This window comes from Thamnophis elegans, chromosome 3 (genome assembly GCF_009769535.1).
Source record: "Thamnophis elegans isolate rThaEle1 chromosome 3, rThaEle1.pri, whole genome shotgun sequence".
Classification (NCBI taxonomy): Eukaryota; Metazoa; Chordata; class Lepidosauria; order Squamata; family Colubridae; genus Thamnophis; species Thamnophis elegans.
Genome location: NC_045543.1, coordinates 12,854,192 through 12,875,842, shown reverse-complemented (window position 1 = coordinate 12,875,842; position 21,651 = coordinate 12,854,192). Strand labels below are relative to the sequence as shown.

Here is a 21,651-nt window from a genome sequence, read left to right as displayed (position 1 = left end):
TCCAAAGTTGTGTTGTAAAAGAGTTGCCAAAATCCAATCTTTGATATCTTTGTAGCTGTTTATTGTTCTCCCCCCCCCCCCAAAAAAAAAAACCCTGTCCTGAAAGTGCCTGTTGAGGTCCTAGCAAGCTGAAGAGAGCATTTCTTTTAAGGAAACTCTGGTGATTGAACTACAGTTCCCAGCATCCCTCACCATTGCACTGGATGATGGGGGATTCAGGCTGGGCAGTAATTTATCACGATTTAGCCCCTTCCCAGAGTTACTTCATTCTGTAGGAAGTTATCACCCAGCCCTCTCCCAGAAAAATGAAATATCCTAGGAAATATTGAAAAGGCAGAATATTTCTCTGGATGTGAAAAGGAAGAAACATGTTTTAAAAGACAGAATAGGTCCCTGTAGCTTCCTGCCCATCCTCACTTGGTCAATGGGCCATTAAGAAGGCCAAGCTAGTCCACTTTACATAATAAAGGCTTCTCCCCTTCAGCTGCAGGGGGGATGGGATTAAAGCATGATAATATTGGCCCCAACTGACGACATGGCATCTGAGAAATCAACCAAACCTGGATTCAAAACACAGCCTAGAGAGTTGCCCCTGCATGGCCCTATGGGAGTCTGACAACCAATCAGAATACATTTCTTACACAGGAACAGGAAACAGAGAGGTGGGACTGAACAGGTTATAAAAAGCCTAGCAAGCCCCTCCCTCAGCCCTTCTCTTCTTCTCCACCAACATTGAAGCATGTGATCACCTTTTCTGTTCAGGGCTCAAGCCATGTGGCCCTGTCCACCATTAAAACCATCTTTCCAAGCAGCCTCCATATCTCCAGTGTCTTTTTCCCCACTTGAAGACGAACCCAGAAGGACATTTCTTTCATCAATTCCTTCAGTCCAATGACTTCCTTTATGTTATTGCAAACTTATATATCATATATGGAAGCCAACATGGTCTGGTAGAGCCAGTATAGCCTAGCACCAGGCTAGAAAGCAGGTGATTGTGAGTTCTAGTCCTGCCTTAGACATGAATGAATGCCAACTAGATGACCTTGGGCCAGTCTCTCAGCCCAAATCACCTCACAGGGTTGTTGTTGGGAAAATAGGTGGAAGGAATATTAGGTATGTTTGCCATTTTGAGTTATTTATAAAAAACAGGATATAAATAAATCTCTGTTAAACTAATGCTGATATTTATGCATACTGCATCTGCTTTGCTTATTGGTGAGAATGAATAGGAAACTTGGATTAAGCTTGGGTTAATTCACAAGGCTCCCTTCTTCATAGCTACGGTATTTAAACTGTACTGCCATCAATATTTGCTGGAGAGAACTTCTGTTTGCAGTCTCTCATGGGGAGAAAAAAAAAAGAGAATGGAAAATACAGATAACTTGTTTACATGTGGTTAGCCTTAAGGTGAAGATGCCCTCGGGTCAAACCTTAAGGTACGTAAACAGACAAATTAGCTTTGCCAGTTTTCTTGGCAACAGCATGGATAAAAATTAGCTACTTCATTTTCTGAGACGTTTTCCTACTTCCATCCTAGTACTAACCAGGTTGAAATGAAAGAGGCTTAGTTGTGAAATACACGTCCTGGTGTAACAAAACATTCTGTTATGAAAAACAGAATTTCACAGTCCAAATGACAACACCATGCAGGAGCTGTTCTGCATCACAAGATAGGCGTATGTGGAGGGATGCAGCTTCTTGAAGGCAAACACATACCATATATTTCGGAGTATAAGACGCACCATTTTTCCTCAAAAAAGAGGCTGAAAATCCAGGTGCATCTTATACATCGAATCCAGTATTTTTTGCCTCCGAAGCCCTGCGCTCTTCACCAAAATGGCCGTGAATACTTATGGAGGCTTTCAGAGAGCTCCTAAGAGGGCAGAAATGAGCAAAGGATGGGCCATTTTTTGCCCCCCTGGTCTCCAGCAGCACTCTAAGCCTCGATAAGGGTGTGCATGCAATTCTTTTGACAAAAAATGGGCCAGTTTTCACGAAAAATGGGCCATTTTTTGCACATTTTTGTCCCCCCCCCCAACCCCAGGAGCACTTTGCAAGCCCCCGCAAGGCTATTCATGCCTCTTTCTTTCTTTCTTTCTTTTTTTTTTTAAAAAAGGGCCGTTTTGGGGAAGTTTGCAGAGTGCAAAAACTTTTTTTTTCCTTTTGGAAAGCTCTTTAACTGATTGATGAGAATTACATTGATCAAGCGCTGTGCCAGCAGAAACAAAGTCTTAAGTCCTGCAGATTGCTCCAGAACATGGATAAATACACCTGGAAACATCTACCTACCCTCTCCCCCCCTTCCCTACCTACCTACTGTATTTCTCTCTCTCTATCCATCTACCTACCTACCTACCTACCTACCTACCTACCTACCTACTCCCTCTCTCTCCCTACCTATCTACTGTATTTCTCTCTCTATCTCTTTCTATTTCTGTGTCTCTATCCCTCTACCTACCTACACACTCACTCTCTCCCTACCTACCTACTGTATCTCTCTATCCCTCTATCTACCTACCTACCTACTCTCTTTCTCTCCCTACCTATCTACTGTATTTCTCTCTCTTTCTCTCTATCCCTCTACCTACCTACCTACACACTCTTTCTACCTACCTACCTACCTACCTACCTACCTACCTACCTACCTACCTACTCTCTCTCTTTCTCTCTCTCTCTCCCTCTCCCTCCCTCTCTCTCTCTCTCTCTCCCTTTATCTACCTACCTAACTACTCTCTCTCTCCCTACCTACCTACTGTATTTCTCTCTATCCCTCTATCTACCTACCTACTTTTTTTAAAAAAATTGCCTCTTCAGAACCTTGGTGCATCTTATACTCTGATGTGTCTTATACTCCGAAAAATACGGTAGTTTGTGTTTGAGAAGTGATTTAAGAAAGTAACATTAGTTACTGATTCCCAGTTCCTTATTTAATGAATGTTCAGAAGGGAGACAGTTTATGTAGCTCTTCAGCCCCAAAATAAGCCTTGGCCTGTCTTGTATAATACAAATTTATGGTTGTTGGGTTATCCTTTATAAGTTCTAAGATAATTATTTCTATTTAGAAAAAATCAAGATTGTGCAATATATTATTTCAGTGACCATAGCAAATACACAGAGTGGGATGAAATGGTTTTAAATAATTTCTGATTTAGCAATCTGCTAATAATAATAAATATTAGGAAATCTAGGGATTGGGGTATGCATTCAAAACAGCCACTGAAGTTTACATCCTTATACCACATTTACAGAAATTTGACCAAATCTATCACAACTTTGACTACTGAGTTGGAAGGGCCATAGGATCTGTTAAGTCCTCGGACTTACGATGCTGTCAAAAGCATTGCCGGCTGCAGGACTCCTCTGATTGGCTAAGTCACGAGCAGCCTTTCAGTGGGAAAACACAGCCTTCTGATTGGTTCAGCCGTCTGACAGCTACTATATAAAGAGCTGTCAGACGGCCAATGTTGTTATCACTGGTTCGGGAGTTGCCTTGCACTTTGCACTGTTACCTATTACAATAAAGGTTGTTTGTTAGTGTGCAACTTGCCTCGCCTGCCTAATTCTCTATACAGAGCAGAATCAATCAATCCTTCCTTCCTTCCTTCCTTCCTTCCTTCCTTCCTTCCTTCCTTCCTTCCTTCCTTCCTTCCTTCCCTCCCTCCCTCCCTCCCTCCCTCCCTCCCTCCTTCCTTCCTTCCTTCCTTCCTTCCTTCGACTTATAGGGCCACCTCTCTCACACAGTGATTCTAGGTAGCTCAGAACAATCCATAAAACATAGCTGAAACTATACCCGTCCCCTATTCAGACACCAGACCAAGCATCCTTAGAGTTCAACCCTCCATTCAAGCCAGTGCTTGGGGGAACAGCCAGGTCTTCACAGACTTCCAGAAGGCTAAAAGGGTAGGGAACTCTGATTTCCAATGAGAAGGCACGCCTCCTAAATCCCAACAGATGGCAACATTTACGGAAGAGGATTATCTAACCTCTTTGGATGGACAGATAACCATCAGAGAGAAGTGGTCCCACAAGTAATCTGGGCCTGTAGCATGTAGGACTTTAAAATAATAATCAGCACCTGGAAAGGAAATGGAAACCAGTGCAGCTAATGTAGCATTACAGTTGCCATTACAGTTGTGGACTGGTGCAAAGGTGTTGCTGGAAAATTTTGGTTACTTACTTAATATTGAATGCTTCCCCATGCAACTATGATCGTACATGCTGATTCTGTGGCAAGGAAGTCTAATGACAAAGGCATCACTATCCTTCATCTGTCAATCGGCTCGTCACAAGAGTCCATCACGACAGAAACCCAATATTTTTACTGTTGCCTTTGTTATATTTGTGTTTTTTATTTGTGCTGATAAATAAATAAAGGGAGACTAGTATAGATCTATTTCAAGCTATTTAGCTCTCATCAGCTAGCCATACCCTTATTGGGATTCGAACCTGTGCTAATTGGGGCTTACCAGGGGTTGTGACTCTAAATATATACCTTCTTCCCTGGCTTCAGCTGATAAGGAAGAGACCTGTGGCTTAATGGCTAAGACGTTTGCCTAAGATGCAATATATATGAATATATAGATCAGTTGCTTTGTATTGGCAGAAAGTATTATTTCTGTATAAAAGAGACAAACTTGTCCTAAATAAAATAGCTTCACATTTTCTCTTTTTTCCTCTCTTAAAAATTTCAAATTAGGCAAAGGTGCTTTTTCAAAAGGCAACTTGACTTTGTTTTTCCATTTGCCTTTTGAAAAAGCACCTTTGGCACAGCCATGACCTGGATCGGAGTTGGTATTCAGCAGGTTCTGATCAGTTGCAGAGAACCGGGAGTGGAAATTTTGAGTAGTTCGGAGAATCGGTAAATGCCACCTCTGACTGGCCCCGACCCCATCTATTCTCTGTTTCCCAAGTCCCAGCTGATTGGGAGGAAATGGGGATTTCGCAATAACCTCCCCTTGGAGTGGGGAGGGAATGGAGATTTTGCAGAATCCTTCCCCTGCCATGCCCACCAAGCCACACCATGCCCACCAAGCCACATCCACAGAACCGGTGGTAAAAATTTTTTTAATCCCATCACTGCTCTGGATGACTGAGAATCTCCATAATCAAATTAGCCAAGTATCCCAGCTTATTGTATAATTTTTACTTCCAAATGATAATATCTCTCCCCCGCCCCCCAGATCTGAAAACCCATGAGTCAAAAACCAGTGTCATAATTAAGAGAATATACTCTATCTTTGAAATTCATGTTTTTACCTCTGCAGACATCTTCAGAATGGCCATACAGGAATAGACCTGTCAGTCCCAGAGTACCAAGAAATACGAGGAAAGATGATGTCTGGCCATGTGGAATATAATATTTTAGTAGTTACCCAGCTGGCTGTGTTCAAATCTGCCAAGCACAAATCCGAAGACAACATTCAGTTTATGGTAATGAAATCATTTGTAAATGTATTTTGTACGCAATTCGCTTCAAAACAATGAGAAGCCAAACTTATTAATTTCACTCCAGGCAACATAGATTAAAAAATATATCATGAATTATATTATGAAAACAGACCAAGAATAAAGGAACATAAATAAAATTAAAAGGGGGGGGAAAGAAATAAAGCACAAAACCCAAATGTAGTAAAATCATTTCTTTGTGGATGGGAGAGAATAGGAATAAAGCTATGTAGGATTTTTGAAGCTTCACAGCTAATGGCAGTGGCACCAAAGTCCTTCCTCATGAAGAATTAGGCACATATAGCAATAGCAATAGCAGTAGACTTATATACCGCTTCATAGGCCTTTCAGGCCTCTCTAAGTGGTTTACAGAGAGTCAGCATATTGCCCCCAACAATCTGGGTCCTCATTTTACCCACCTCGGAAGGCTGAGTCAACCCTGAGCCGGTGAGATTTGAACCGCTGACCTGCTGATCTAGCAGTAGCCTGCAGTGCTGCATTTAACCACTGCGCCACCTTGGCTCTAACCATGCCTGATCTTAGCAAAAGGATAACATTGGATCTGGACTATACAGATAGTCCTTGACTTACAACCACAACTGACCCCAAATTTTCTGCTGCTAAGTGAGACATTTGTAGTTATGTCCAATTTTATGACTTTTATTGCCATAGTTGTCAAGTGAATCACTGAAGTTGTTAGGTTAGTAATGTTGTTAAGTGAATCTCTGCTTCCCCATTGTCAGAAGGTTACAAGGGGGATCACATGTCCCCGGGGCACTGCAACGGTCATAAATATGAGTCAGTTGCTAAGTGTCCGAATTTTAGATCATATGACCATGGTGATACTGTAATGGTCGTAAGGGTGAAGAATGGCCACGAGTCACTTTTTTTCAGTGTGGTTGTAACTTTGAATGGTCACTAAATGAACTGTTGTAAGTCAAGGACTACCTGTCTTAGACAGCATATGATGACTGGATGCTTTATTACCTTGAATACTGTATTGGTGTGGGAAATTTTCTCGGATATTACATTCTACGTGGAAGGGTTTTGCTTGTTTTAGTGGAGGAATACTCAGTCCCGTACGATTAAATGTGAAATCTTAAATCCCAATGTAAGAGTTAAAGCTGAGTTGGTGTTGCTCTTTACACAACCAGATGTTGTAACAAGGTCGACTAAAAGTCCAAAGTTAATTTTTCCTAACTTGGGAGTCCTCCAGCTGTTTGGACTTCAGTTCCTAGAATTCCCCAGGCAGCGTGGCGGTTACTAAGAATTCACAGAGCTCAGCCAATGAGAGCGAGCCAGAGTCTAGAAAGCCATCTGAAGTACTTTGTATTCTGTATTGGTTGGTAATTTTCCAGCAGTAGCCATAGGTTCCTAGCTCCTGTTCTCAAAACCACTTATTATGAATTCCTCCAAAAGTATTCTTTCCTTTGTATTATTAAGCTGTCAAGGTTGAGAAATCTGGCTCAGCATAATCTTTTGAAAAGCCAGTCCTGGAAATAAGTGAGACTCTCTAAAGTGATATCTTGTTGTTTTCTGCACTAAATCCTACCATATCTGGTCAGATTAATAATTTGAATGTATAAGATTGCCCAACGGAGCTGTTTTTTAAAATTTAAATGATAAACCTGTACATGTTAAAACAGAACCCAACTAGATGACATTAATAAAGAAAATAAGGGAATAAAAGAGGGCCATAATTGCAAACAATCATGCTACAACTTTATTAAATGCACTCCTATTCAGATGGATATGCACCTCTGCCTACGCCACAGCACGGGAAAAAAGCAAAGTTTTCCAAAGTTCTTTGAAGAGGTCATATTGTTAGGTCTTTGATGTTGGAGCCTACAGGGTTGGGTTTTGTATTGTATGTTTGTATTGTATGTTGCTGTGGTATGCATTTTGTTGTAAGCCAATTAACGAGCAATGTGTGTTTGGGTTTACTTTAATTGGAGAAATGTTGCTAATGCTGTTCTAGATAACAGAACTGAGGAAGGGAATTCCAAGTGCTGCTTCAGTAGTAGGGCAAGATCCCAAAATGCAAAGTGCACTACAGAGTAGTGTAATGGCTTCCAGATTTGCAAAGCTTGAGAAACATCACTCAAACCATAAACACACTTCTGCACACTTATTCCGCTCAGCTGCTTTGACATTATTTGGATAGACGCGGATTTTCTGTAGCAAAATGAAGAAAACCAGACTTCCATTCTTTTGATAGGGATAAACATGGCCAGTTCCAGCAGAGGGCACTCAAGCCCTGTTGAAACTGTAGTCATGTTGGCAGGATGTCAGCCTGAAATCTGAAATCATGATTTCATGCTAGACAAAACCATTGAAGCTTTTCTAACAGTTGTGTAACACTTTGCTCTCTTTTGAAACCAAAGGGTTTTCCTACATTTGTATGTAACTTGCATTTATTCTATAATAAAAGGTAAAGAGGTTTTTTTATAATGTCACAGAATAAGTTTTAATTCTGTAAACAAAGGCTAATGTTTGAAACAAAGATTGGGTATTTGTTCTGTTTCTCTGATGAGATGCTCAATGCTGCTCTGAGCTATAGGATACAACATGGCTCAATACAATGTTTAAAACACTGCTTTATCTCTGCTTTCAGTCTTGTTTAGTTGCCTTTTAGCCACAAAATGGCTTTTCTTCTTCAGTTAGCTTGTAAATTATCAGTGGACAATGGAGCCTTAGAAAAAGTGTATGCTCTTTATTCAGAGTATTCTTTGTGAGCATTGCTGGAGTTAATAGTTGTAAGAGATCACCACTCCAGAAAGAGGCAGTAGAATTAAACAATGTCTTAGCTTAAGGGACCTTCTTAAACAAGCCTCTCTCAAGAACCCTAGGATTCCACAAGAGATCATGATTAATTTCTTTTTTTTAAAAAAGCATTGTCCTTTTAACTTCATGTGCCACAAAGAGCTAAAGTTTGAAGTGTGGTGGGTATTTTTACTCACTGTCTGTGACTCTGCTTACTTATCCTGCAAATGTTCTGTGAGCTGTAGATATAATACCTTTTATGTATGGGTTCCCTGGGACTTGAAAATTATTTCAAAAGTTCCTCCAGGGGGAAAAATATTGAGAAAGGGTGGTTAAGGCCTCTGGTTCAATTCCTTGTTCAGTGTAGGAATCCATAAAACCATCTCAAGCAAATGCCATCCAGCCCCCGATTGAAATCTCCCAGCGCTCACCACTACTTTTGATAGACATTTCCACTACTTAATATTTCTTCCTATCAGGAAATTCCTCATTATTCCTCCTGATCTCCCTGCTTAATTTTTTTTTAAACCATTGGTCCTTACAGTGGTGGGTTCCTACTGGTTCGGACTGGTTCGGCCAAACCAGTAGTGATTTGGCAGTCTGGGTCGCTGGAACCGACAGCGACCCAGGCCTGCCATGCCCCCGAACCGGTTCTCTGGACCTCGGTGGCGCCATCTTGTTTTTCACTTCTGCGCATGTGCAGAACAATTGTTATTGCATTGCGCATGCACACGTGGCGCGGATACGAGCAAACTGGCAGGAATGCCTGCCAGAACCCACCTATGTCTTTATCATGCTCACTTTTAGCAAAGAACAGATGGTCTCTTTTAGATATTTGTAGATGGCTGTCCTATCTCCTTCTAATCTTCCCTTTTGCCATCTAAATGTGCCTGATATAATCCTTCCTTTACAGAGATTGGCTTCCCGAACACTTGTCGTAGTTGTCCTCCGAACCCACTCCGTTTCTCTTTTAAAGCAGTTTCCCCAAACTAAGCACACAACTCCAAGACATGCTTTTCCAATGCAGAGTACACAATAAAACTACTGCCTCCTGTAATGGATGCAGCGTGCCCATGTTTCTAAGGGGCCAACTTTGCCCTGGCCTTTTCAGCTCTTGTATTATATGCCTTACTCATGTTCACCTGGTGATATTTCGTGCATACCCGACTGCCAAACCTTACCTCTCCAGTTCTGTACCTATGCATTTGATTTATCCAACCCAACTGTTGGACTTTATATTTATCACTCTTGAACATAGTCCTGATGGAACAGACTCGGGGCTTAATCTGTCAAAATAACTTTGTAATGTAATCTTGTTTTCTAAGGCAAAGCTCCCGAGGCTTGCTGTAGTCAGCAAAAGTGATAAATATCCCGTCCATTCCATCCTGTAAATTATTTATAAAGCCATGTTTTAGTCATGGAGGCAAAAATGGCCTTTTGGGCAATAGTCCCCCTCCCCCTTTCATCTGCAACACACACTAGTGCAGTGTTTCTCAACCTTGGCAACTTGAAGATGTCTGGACTTCAACTCCCAGAATTCCCCAGCCAGCAAATGCTTGTTGTTAAATTATTTGAATCCCACCACTGCTCTGGATCCAAAAATACCAATTGCCTGGCCCCTGATCACTGCCCTGACTCTTGCCAGTACTCACAGGGGCATAAATATGATTATGTTCTTTTAGAGCAGGAGTGTCAAATTCAAGGCCAGTGGGCTGGATACGGCCCACAGGGTGCTTAGATCTGGCCTGTGGGGCTGCCCTAGGAACAGTACAGGATCAGCCCATGGTGCCTCTACCAGCGAAAATGGAACGAGTGCACATGTACACTGGAAACCGCAAGAGCGTGCATGTGCACTGGGTGGCTGCTCTTCCGGTTTCTGGCGCTCCCATGTGCGTGAAGATCAGCTGGCGGGCGCACCGGAACCCGTAAGGGCAATGGTTTGCCTGCACAGAGATGGCTCTGTGTGCCACTTCTGGCAGGCATGCCATGGGTTCGTCATCACAGCTCTAGGTGATACAATAATTTTGAGAATATTAATAGTCCAGTTTGCTGAAATCACCAAGGTCACGTACTGCAAGAATGGAAATTTATGGTAAATGGCATAGATCTATTTTTCTAACCCACAGAACCACTCCCGATTGGCAATAAATTGGCACCTTTAGTTGTGTACACTTTAACATATAAACTTTAAAAGAGATCTATTAAACTTCTTAGAGGCTTAACACATTTATGTAGTTTATTCAAGGTTTATTAAAAAAAAAACTGAAAATATTAACCCTACTTATTCTTGGCCTGGGGTAATTGCCCACATCTGATGTGTGGGAAATCTTGTATTTTCTTTCAGAATTGTTAGTGTGGTTGGTTGCATGCCTGTCGCTTAGAATGAATATTTTTCTCCCTACGTTACAGGTTTCTAAGAAGTACAGTGATATTGATGAGTTTTATCAAAAACTTGTCACACGTTACCCACAAACCTCTCTACCGCCTTTGCCAAGAAAAGTGCTTTTTGTTGGAGAATCTGATATTCGAGAACGAAGAGCTGCCTTCAATGAGATTATGGGATTGATTTCTAAAGATGTGGTTCTCGCATCAAGCCCCGAGTTAATGGAATTTCTGGGTAAATTAAAACATTCTTTACATTGAGTGGAGTTTTAAGAAATAGGCCATGGATCAACTCTTGGAACTTTGCAAAATCAGCAGCATTCCACTTAAAATCTACGTTAAATTCCCATTGTCACAAATATTTAATGGAGGATACTTTTGGTTTGCTTCCCTACCAATATAATATTACAAATGCACAGTAACATGTTATCTGGATGTGAGAATGTTAGGTTTCCGAGAATGTTAGTTTCTGGGGGATACAGAAATAGAAAACTATTGTTCAAATGGGACCTAAGTAACATATATTTATTGCCACAAATTATTTACATGGTGTGGAAATGTACTGGTTTTCACATGCAAAAGGCTCATTTTGTTCCAGCATAAGAATACTGGGTAGCTGTTGGTGATACTCATGTAGAGAAATAATACCTGTGTCAAGGGGGTGAGCTGCTACGGGTTTGCCTGGATTCAGGAGAACTCGTAGCTAACGTTATGGCCGGTTCAGAGAACCTCCAAATCCCCCCTCTGGCTGGCCCTTCCCTTCCCACTCCACCCCTCCCTTCCCAGGAGTCTCCACGTGACCCATTTTGGATGTGAAGTAAGTGCAGGGCATGTGTGGAAGCTCCGGGAGGGAGAAAAACAGGCCTCATGGAAGTTCTGGAAGCCCGGAAACGAGCCCGTTTCCAGCCTCCAGAGCCCGGGGGAGGCAGTTTTCGCCCTCCCAGAGGCTCAAGGAAAGCCTCCGGAGCCTGGGGAAGGTGAAAACTCCCACCCCCCCAGGTGCAGGCCACAGGCACCCAACAACTGGGCAGAGAACCCTTGCTGAAATTTTTAAAGCCCACCCCTGCCTGTGTCTATTGTGTACCGTTCCATTAATTTTTCTCTGCCTCTTTTGTCAGGAACCAGATCCGCCAGTGTGATTGATGTCAAGAGTAAAAACCTTCCCAAGAAGGAAGAAGAGGATGAGGACACCGAAGGCTTTGATTTTTTCAGAGAGGAAAAAATACCTGATGTCATTTCTCAATTCAGTTCGTTTAAAAGCCAGGAGGCCAAAAAGGAAACAGAAGAGGAAGAGAGTGACGTGGATCCACTTGGTGTCCTCAAGTATGCCTTTTTCAATTTTGTTTTTCCCTATATTAGGGCTAGGGACATGGTTGCTCAGTGGCTAGGATTGCAGTTAAGCTAAGACTAAGCGTGACCCGTCAAAAGAGCGAACGTCATAAGCGCGCCGACAACACCGCGGCGCTAAAACCGCGATTTCAAAAGCGTGCTGACAACAGCGCGCCGACAACAGCGCGCCGACCGAAGCGCGATTTCATTTAAGGTAAGATTTACAGTTAGGTTTAGGGTTAGGTTGAGGGTTAGGTTGAGGGTTAGGTTGAGGGTTAGGTTGAGGGTTACGTTACAGCGCGCTTCTGTCGGCGCGCTTTTGTCGGCGCGCTTTAAGGCTAATTAGTCGCTAATTCATCGCACGGTTTTGTCACCGCGCTTTAGACACCGCGGTTTAGTCAGGCGCGCTTTTGTTGTGCGCGCATTTGTGGTGGAACCAAGACTAAGATCAGTAGTTCGGTAGTTCAAATCCCTAATGCCTCTAACGGAGTGAGCTCCTGTTACTTGTTCCAGCTTCGGCCCACCTAGCAGTTTGAAACCATGTAAAAATGCAAGTAAAAAAAATAGGAACCACCTTTGGTGGGAAGGGAACAGTGTTCCATGCACCTTTGACATTTAGTCATGCTGGCCACATGACCATGGAGACGTCTTTGGACAGCGCTGGTTCTTCGGCTTTGAAACAGAGATGAGCACCGCCCCCTAGAGTCAGGAACGACTAGCACATATGTGCAAGGGGAATCTTTACCTTTACCTTATCCCATCGTATTTATGGTTGTGTGAAACTACAGAGGACTATCAGGCAGCCCCAAAGTGTTAGGTTCCCCTCCCCCACACCGCCTGCTCTTTGCTGTCATCGAAATTCTGAATTTTTGCAGCCAAGTTGAATTCAGAATTAATTTCTTAAAAAGCATTTTAGAATTGCCAATAGTTGTTCTGAGGGTTACTAAAAGAAATGCAAAACAACTGAAATAAAGGGAGGGGGAGAATGTAGTTTGACTGGTGAAAGTTCAAACAGCGCTGGATGATTCAATAACTTTCTGCTCATAGTTAAGAGATGGCAGCCAGTAAAAGAGTTGAAGTAATTGCTATTATTTCACCTTTTTTTTGTAAGCTAGCACAATCAAGGTTGTGGACAAACAGAATACAAATACAGCATACAAGAAAGGCATGCATGTAATAGAAATCTCCTAGATGGCCAGTAGAAACCTTTCATCTTTTGCAAAAGCATGGCAGAATAGTATTGTTTTAACAGCTGCACAAATTATCAAGGGGAAAGGGAATCTTTGAAACTCCAGGGGCAAGAAATCAGATGTTTGATATATGAAACAAGATAGTTTCCCATATTTTATGACATTATCACTTTTATGTATTCATTAACACTCACAAGCATCCTCCGAGTCTGACAGTGTACAATAAATCAAAATAAAGGTAACAGTAATATGGTTTTTAAAATTTCTTAGTTTTCAACTTCTTTGGTTTTGAGTGTGTTTCAATTAAATGAATATTCTTTTCTTCAAATATTGGGTTGTTAATATGCAGTATTTCTATTTGTGTCATCTTTAGTCATTTTGTAGAATGCAAAATTTTATAGAATGTAAACATTAAAGTTAATTTGTTTTATTAGTAGTGTATGTTTCCTGCCTGAGAAATATCTTCATTCTAGATCAGAAGAACAAGAATATATCAAGTATATATTAATGGAAATTCAAAATCTGTGTGAGATAGAATAATTTAGATTAGGAGTCTCTAAAATTTGTGGCAGAATGAGAAATGACTGAGCCAGAAGGATATTTTTAATACTCGTGATTAAATATTTTATTAACTATATAGGATTTGTTACTATGGCTCTGCTAAACATTCCCTGATGTTCTCCATAAGTGTATGAAATATGTTTTTAATTTATCTGTGGATTAGATAACTATGACTAGAAAGTTTAATCAAGTTTAGATCCTTTTTTACATTAAAGCTACTCCAACTAAATTTAAAATGGAAAGTGTTAATACACTGATATTTTTAAATTTAGTTTGATGGCCCTTTATAGCATTTAATCCTTCACAGCATGGTGTGTATGTGTGTATTCAACTTCCCATTAGACTTGTTTCCTATTTGATTATTTTTTTTAGTATTTCACTCCTAAGTGATTTGTTATCTGGAGCTGAGATTTGAGTCTTGAAGGAGAAACATTAAATTGACTGCAGTGGGAATTGGGTACTTAAGTGTGGATGATAAAACAAGGAGAGATAGAGTCAAGAATGAAGGGGTGATGAATGAATGTTGAACCAGTACAAAATGTAGTAAGATAGTTTGGTCATATAAGGAAAAGGAATGATGAGTGAAGCACAAAGCAATTATAAGAGGAAGAATACAGTGAGGGAAAGAGAAATTTAAGGAGGCTGTGGCTGGAGAAGTTGATGAAATCTCCTAAAAGAGAGAGGCGAAAAAAATTAAAGAACAAAAATCAATTACAAAATAGTGCATGGATGGGATGGAAGCAAGATGGATCTCAAGAACTGAAAGATATGAAAATATATATTGAGTGCTGTGGCTGCAAACTAGATTCAGTTGGCTGTCCTATTCTTTCCTTTGTTTGTAATTCCTTTGGCTGCTGCTTATTTTGTTTATGCAATTTGTATAATTTAACTTATCCTGAAAGGAAGCATGCACATCTAAACATTTGAAATTTATCACTGAATGAAGAAATATGCATTTTCTGAGATCGGGTAGGTTAAAAAAAGTATACCTTTAGGACAGTGGTGGGTTTCAAATTTTTTTAGAACCTATTCTGTAGGTGTGGCCTGTTTTGTGGGAGTGGCTCGGTGGTCATGTGACTGGGCGGGCATGACTTGGTGGGCGTGTGACTGAGTGGGTGTGGCCAACTTGGAAAATATGGTGAAACTCACTTAACAATGCTCTTGCTTAGCAACCAAAATTTTGGGTTCAATTGTGGCATAAATTCTCTTTCTTTTCCTTCCTTCCTTCCTTCCTTTTGTCTCTCTCCCTCTCTTTCTTTCTTTCGTCTCTCTCTCCCACTTTCTTTTTCTTTCTTTTTCTTTTTTCCTTTCTTTCTCTCTTTCTCTTTCTATCTGTCTCTCTCTTTTTTCTCTCACTCTCCCTCCATTCCTTCCTTCCTTTCTTGTGTGTATCTCTCCCCATTCCTTCCTTCCTTCCTTTTTGAGCAGGTTCCAAAAGGTACACTAAATTTCACGAACCGGTTCTGGCGTACCGGTGCGAACTGGGAGAAACCCACCCTTGCTTTAGGATGAAAAGACAATTCCGTCCTGGATTTACAATCTTGGGTGGGTGGATGGATGTATTTACACTCTATTTATGAGATGGCTTTTGATCAGCATAATGGGAAGACTAATAAGAATATTTCATATGGTCAGGGTTGTTTAAAAAGCTAGGCTCTTCTCATATAATAAAATGTTTTCCTCCTTTTTCTTTCTTTCTTGTATTTTTTTCCCCACAATTTCTTTTTCTATATAGTAAAGTAATAAAAGAAAAATAACCTATCATATTTGGGCTGTAAAACTTTAGATGTTTACAAGATAGCAACAAAAGGATATGGAATATTCTCTGGGGGTCCTTGGTATTGTTTGAGCTCAGCTGTGTGTTTGCAGATATTTCATTGCACCACAGAACATGCATCCCTGATCATCTCTATTGATGTAGGGAGCAACAAGGGAAGCCTTTAAGAACTGCTCTTTGAGAGCACGTCAGGTGCCTTGAAGCAGATATTCCCAATGGAGACAATATCTTCCATCTTTTTCTAAGGGACAGGGTTTGTACCATATGAGGGCATGAGGCAAGGGGTGTGTGTCAAACTGATAAAAGCAGCATTGTGGCATTGCCCTGCAAGATCCATCCTTTTGTACATCTGGCACAGATATGTATGAAAGAGCTGAACCTTTCAGCAAATACTGTGGTGCTGCTTTCATGATTCTGGTGAAAATCCTATGGTTGCCGATCAGTGGTGGGATTCCAAATCTTTTCCTACCGGTTCTATGAGAGAGCGCTTCGCGTGCGCGCAGCACTCAAAGGCCACCCTCGGTGTCAGCGCTGGTGAGCTGAGCTGTTTTTTAGCTCAGCGGAGGCTCGGCAATCCGCTGTGCCGCGCGAATCAGCTGAGCTAAAAAACAAGGGAATATAGACAGGGAACAACGGGGGCGGGAGGGCAGGGCCAACCAAAGGTACTATTTACCGGTTCTCCGAACTTTACTCAAAATTTCTGCTACCCGTTCGCCCGAACCAGTCCAAACCAGCTGAATATAAACCTCTGTTGCCAATGAATAGGCTTTGATGGAGGGATTCGGGAAGTCCTTAGAATGCCACATTGTTCATTTTAAGGTAAGCAATTAATTGCATTAAAATTGATCAATGCTTTGGGCATTTTGGTCATCACGTTGTCCTAAGCAATTTTGGCTTTTGAAGTAGTTTCTATGTTATTTTAAATAGTAGAAGAAAATGTGAGAGTAGGGTTTTTTTTATAATAAATTCATTTAGTAACCAATTGCCTGGACGATACCCTAAATAACAAAAATAAAAGGTTGTCTTGATGTACAGGTAGTCCTCAGCTTATGACCACAACTGAACCCAGAATTTCTGTTGCTAAGCGAGACATTTGTTAAGTGAGCTTTGCCCCATTTTTACAACTTTTGTTGCCACATTTGTTAAGTGAATCAGTGCAGTTGTCAATTTAATAACCCCGTTGCAATGTGAATCTGGCCTCCCCATTGACTTTGCTTGTCAGATGGTTGTAAAAGGTGATCACATGACTTTGGGACACTGCAACGGTCATAAAAATGAACCAGTTGTCAAGCCTCCAAATGTAAATCATGTGACTGTGGGGATGCTGCAACGGTTATAAGTCATAACTCATTTTTTCCAGTGCAATAGTAACTTCGAATAGTCACTAAATGAACTGTTGTAAGTCGAGGACTACCTGTATAAATTGAAGCCTTCATCTGCTTTGGCCAACAGCTCAGAGGTCCTTGGGTTGTTCAAGTAGGTTGCTGCACAGTTTTTGTGATTTTACTTTTGACGTCCAAGTTACAAGCCAAGTCCTGAAAGGGGGGGATGACCATTAACTAGGACTAAGTGACATCAGTCCTGTCATACTTCCAATCCCAGCCACTTGTCAAAACCATCACAATGGGTTAGTAGCTTCTCAGTTCTATGATTTTTTACTTGACCTTGGCTTCTCTCTTTTCTTCCAAGCATGTGTTTTTATCCAGCACTTATACAGTAAAAAAAATCCTAATAAAAATTATACTGGAACACTTGGTTTGATCAGGATGCACAAAAGTGAGCTTATAGGCAGTTTATCTACCCAGTATTCTATCTCCAAAAGTAAGATATTATCGAAACTATCCATAAACAGATATCTCTAAAAATAGGAGATATTTCAGAGGTGGGTTCCTACCAGTTCGCACCTATGCATATTCTGATGCATGCCAGTGCTGTGTGGGAGGTAATTTAAGGTGGTTCTGACAAGTGTCGTCGGCATCTTCATATCCGGTCGCATTGGCGGCAAGCCACTCCCATCCGGTCACATGGGCGACAAGACACTCCCACAAAGGAGGTCACATCCACAGAGTAGGTTCGAACAATTTTTGAAACCCACCACTGAGATATTAGGATTTATAAAGTTTTCCTGAAAAGGAAACATACAGTATATGAAATGTGATTCATTGTTAAATTTGTATGCTACCCAACTCCAACAATTCTGGTAGCTTACAAGAAAAAAGAATATGAAAACAAAGAAACAAAAATGAAGAATAAATTATAATGAAGATGATAAAAACTGGAGGGAAGGGAGGAAGAAAGGAAGGGAAAAAAGAAGGAAAGGAAAGAAACAAAATAAGTGCAAGAGAGTTTCATTCACTCTCCCTGGGGGAAGAGCCAAGCCTTCAAGTCATTTTGAAACACCAGCAGGCTGGCAGCCATCTGGATCTCAGTGGGAACCTCATTCCAGAAGGCAGGCATTGCTGCAGAGAAGGCACACTTCCCTGATTCTGGAAGGAAATGCATCAGCCCTGACAGATCAAATACTATGGCAAATACTATGGGCTGTGATTTTTCTATAGTCCCTGGTGGGACATTAAGGTGTTAACAGGTAAATGCAAGTTTGGGTCATACTCTTGTTGGGTACATGGGCTGAGTCACATTGATTCTTTGGACAGTAGAAAAGTGGTTGGCTAGTATCTTTTTTGGGATGGGGGGGGGGGAGATTTTGCTGTTTTCCAATCTATTCTACAGCCCTGAGATTTTAGCATAGATTCCCATCCAAGAATCACTCAACTTTGCTTAGATTTTCTCCCAAAATAATGACAGTGTTGAAAGATATAGGTATTTAAATCTACTTGACGAGCTCTTGGTCTAATGGACACAACCAGTGATGGGTTTCAAAAATTTTTGGAACCTCTTCTGTAGATATGGCCTGTTTTCCGGGTCCACTGGTGGAAACGCTTCTAACTGGTCCGGTAGATTTGACGAACCGGTTCTACCGAAGAGGTGCGAACTGGTAGGAACCCACCTCTGGACACAACCCAACAAGAATCCAGCAAATACAGAAACACCTCTTCATGTTTCCCCCACTCTTTTCAGTGCACTTTGCCATTTACTGTAAATGACAGTTTCTGTAAGCTGATAGGCAGAATGTATCTTGATAATGGATCAGCAAAAAACATCTACATGCCGATTCAGAATAACCCAATAATTTTTCCCTCTGTGTTGGGGAAAAAAACCCCACCATAGATGCCAGGTAAGAGCAATTATCACAGTTATGATGATTTTACAACTTTCCCTGAGTATAGATGGTAATTCTGATTTTAAAAAAAATATATTAGAATGCTCTTGCAGGAAGTTTGTTCCTGCAGTGCCAAAGAGTACTTTAGTCCCAATTAACTCTCATTATTTCTTGATTTGGTCTCAAGGGAAGATTGTTCCTACAGTGGCGAACACTCTTATACCACCAGTTACTAATATATTGCTGGATTTAACCCCTTTAGAGTTTAAGAGCAGCATGCATGCAGGGTGAGAAAACAGGAGAAGAAATACATGAATAAAATCAAGTTTGTAAGCCTCGGTATGTATGTATATTTATTTATCAAATTTATATAGTTGTTCATTTCATCAAAAGGGACTCTGGGCAGCACACAGCAATCTACACTAAGAAATAAATAGTAGAGAAAAGAAATATAGAAAATCCTTAGGTGAGGTGAGAAGTTGTGCAAGGCTCTTCCTAACAACGATTGACACCAAAGATGGCCAAGTCCCGGCCTGGAACCATAAAGTCTCCATATCCAGAGGAACTTAGTCTTGACAGAGTTCAGCTGAAGCCTGTTGTTCTCTGCTCAGAACCTCAGCCTCCAGACACCAGGACATACATCCATGGCAGAGGTGGGTTGCTAATTTTTTTTACTAAGGGTTCCGGTGGCTCCTGCGTGACGCTTCTGTGCATGTGCAGAAGCGTCCAGGTAGGTGGGCGGAGCCTACCACCGCCAATACTACTGGTTCACCCTATTTTGGCCGAACCGGCAGCAACCCACCTCTGCTTCATGGCATCACTTAATTCACCAGGGTGGAGATACACGATTAGGTAGCAGCAGCAGCAGCAAACTGGTGAAACCTCACCCCATGGCAATGGTTGTGTTCACACTTAAAGTAGCTTTAAGTCATCCGTAGCTGCACTGAGGATTCCTTTCTTATCTAGATGCATTTGTTATGCTTCTCAGCTACTCCATCATAAGTGGGATCCAGTGGTGGGATTCAAATAATTTAACAACTGATTCTCTGCCCTAATGACTGGCTGGGTGGGTATGGCAAAGGGGCTTGACAGGCAGCACTTGGCCTCCTGCACCACCCCTGGGAGCAAAAATGGGCCGCGAGGGGCTACGCTGCATCCCCCATGCCCTGTTTTGGGCCTAGTAGGCCTCCCTGTAGCCTCCTGGGAGCAAAAAGGGGCCACGGGGGGAGGGCTGTGCTGTCCCCCCCGCGCCCCATTTTGGATCTAGCAGGCCTCCCTGCAGTTACCTGGGAGCCAAAATGGTGTGTGGGGGGACTCCTGGAAGGGGCGGGGCCAGCCAGCAATTCAATAACCGGTTCACCTGAACTGGCCCGAACTGGCTGAATCTCACTGGTGGGACCCGTTCCGTTCCTATTGGCCACTTTAGGCTGATTGCGGCCTGGCCACTCTGCCTTAACCTTTAAGTGCTATTCTGTGTTCTGGTGAGGCCAGCTGGAGGACCTGTGCCCTGTCTTGGATTTGCGAGAGACACAGCTTTGTAAGAGGAATCACTTATGAACAACTGTCTGGAAATGAATGATCATCTATCAGGCGGAGTATTTTTAATTACAATGAAGGAGGACGAGGATTTTTGAACGAGTAGTAAATCCATATTGACAAATGACCTAGCAAGCATTGCTGGGTGCAGGAAAGGAATTTCCTTCCCATCATCACACATATTTCAGAAATAAGGGATTCAAACTAAAGTCTCTAGGTCAATCCAGGAAAGGTGGCAATCCTACATTTAGGCCTGTGAATATTCTTTTTAAGCATTCAGAAAAAAAAGGACATGTATAGCTTTGCTTTGTTTGAACTTTTAACCTAAATCAGCAGGAAAGCATATTTTTATAGCTGTTATAGCTAGTATATCTGTACATAATTATACAGTGAGCTAAAGGTCCATCAGTTGTAGCATTACATTTCCAGGAAAATATTTCAGCCTCAAAATAAATCTCATTTCCAAGTTCTATCAAAATTCGCAGCAAGCATTTTTAGGGCAATAATTTTAAATGCTTAACGGGGGAAAATAGTTCTCAATGTCACAGAGACTTAAAATATCCCACAAAAACAAAACAAAAAAACCCCCATCCTTGCAAAATGCTTTAATGTCCTACTTTTTTTTTTTACTGTTTCTATTGTGTTTGCCCTTCCATGAATTGTCTTGCAAGCTTGCTACTTCAATTGCACAAACTAGGAAAAAGTGAAATTGAGAGATATCAGTTATTTGTTCAAAGCTATAAAATCTGCTTAGGTCAGGGAGTTTGCCTGTCAAAATAATTACGTTATGGTCCACAAAAAGAACAACTGAGTTTACAAAAATGTTCATCTGCTGCAGCATATCAAACTTCCAATGGTGGATCTCTCTCTCCCTCTCCCTCCCTCCCCCTCCCCCTCTCTCTCATATACCCGCACTCTTCCCTGCACTGAAAATAGGTCTAGATCAGGGGCGTCAAATCTGATTTCATTGAGGGCCGCATCAGCATTGTGTTTGACCGTTGGAGGCGGGATGTGGGTGGCCAGCTATATGTCACTTTTGTCAGGGGTGCCTGTGATGGCCCAAGAGTTCTGCTAGCGAAAATGGCTGTTTCCAGGCTGGCCCTGCGGGTGAGATCTAAGCACCCCGGGGGCCAGATTCAGCCCCTGTGCCTTGAGTTTGACACCCCTGGTCTAGACATTGACAGTAAAGATGAGTGTGTTTGTGAGAATGCAAGTCAATCGCATTAGGACTCTTGCCTTGGGCAGTGGGTTTGACTAGAAGACCTCAAAGATCTCTTCAACCTTATGATTCTATCAGAAATCTTGTTCCTGACATCCTTTTTCTACCTAGAGAAGTTCTTCTTTTGGGTGCTTGAGGACGTGGCTATTTTGTTACGCCACAACCATTTGTGGTTGGCAGCCCATTTGTAGGGCAGAATTGGCTAGACATCCTCAAATTCACATTTGTA

At 41.7% G+C, this 21,651-nt stretch overlaps 1 protein-coding gene across 1 annotated transcript in view; it reads left to right on the top strand.

The window, feature by feature from the left end:
- Positions 1 to 21,651, top strand: part of HS1BP3 (HCLS1 binding protein 3) — a 46,199-nt gene that overhangs the window by 1,416 nt on the left and 23,132 nt on the right. The window contains exons 2-4 of the mRNA XM_032213268.1: positions 5,265 to 5,430; positions 10,618 to 10,825; positions 11,709 to 11,913. Of these exons, the coding sequence (XP_032069159.1) occupies positions 5,265 to 5,430; positions 10,618 to 10,825; positions 11,709 to 11,913 (579 nt within the window). The remainder of the gene's footprint in view (positions 1 to 5,264; positions 5,431 to 10,617; positions 10,826 to 11,708; positions 11,914 to 21,651) is intronic.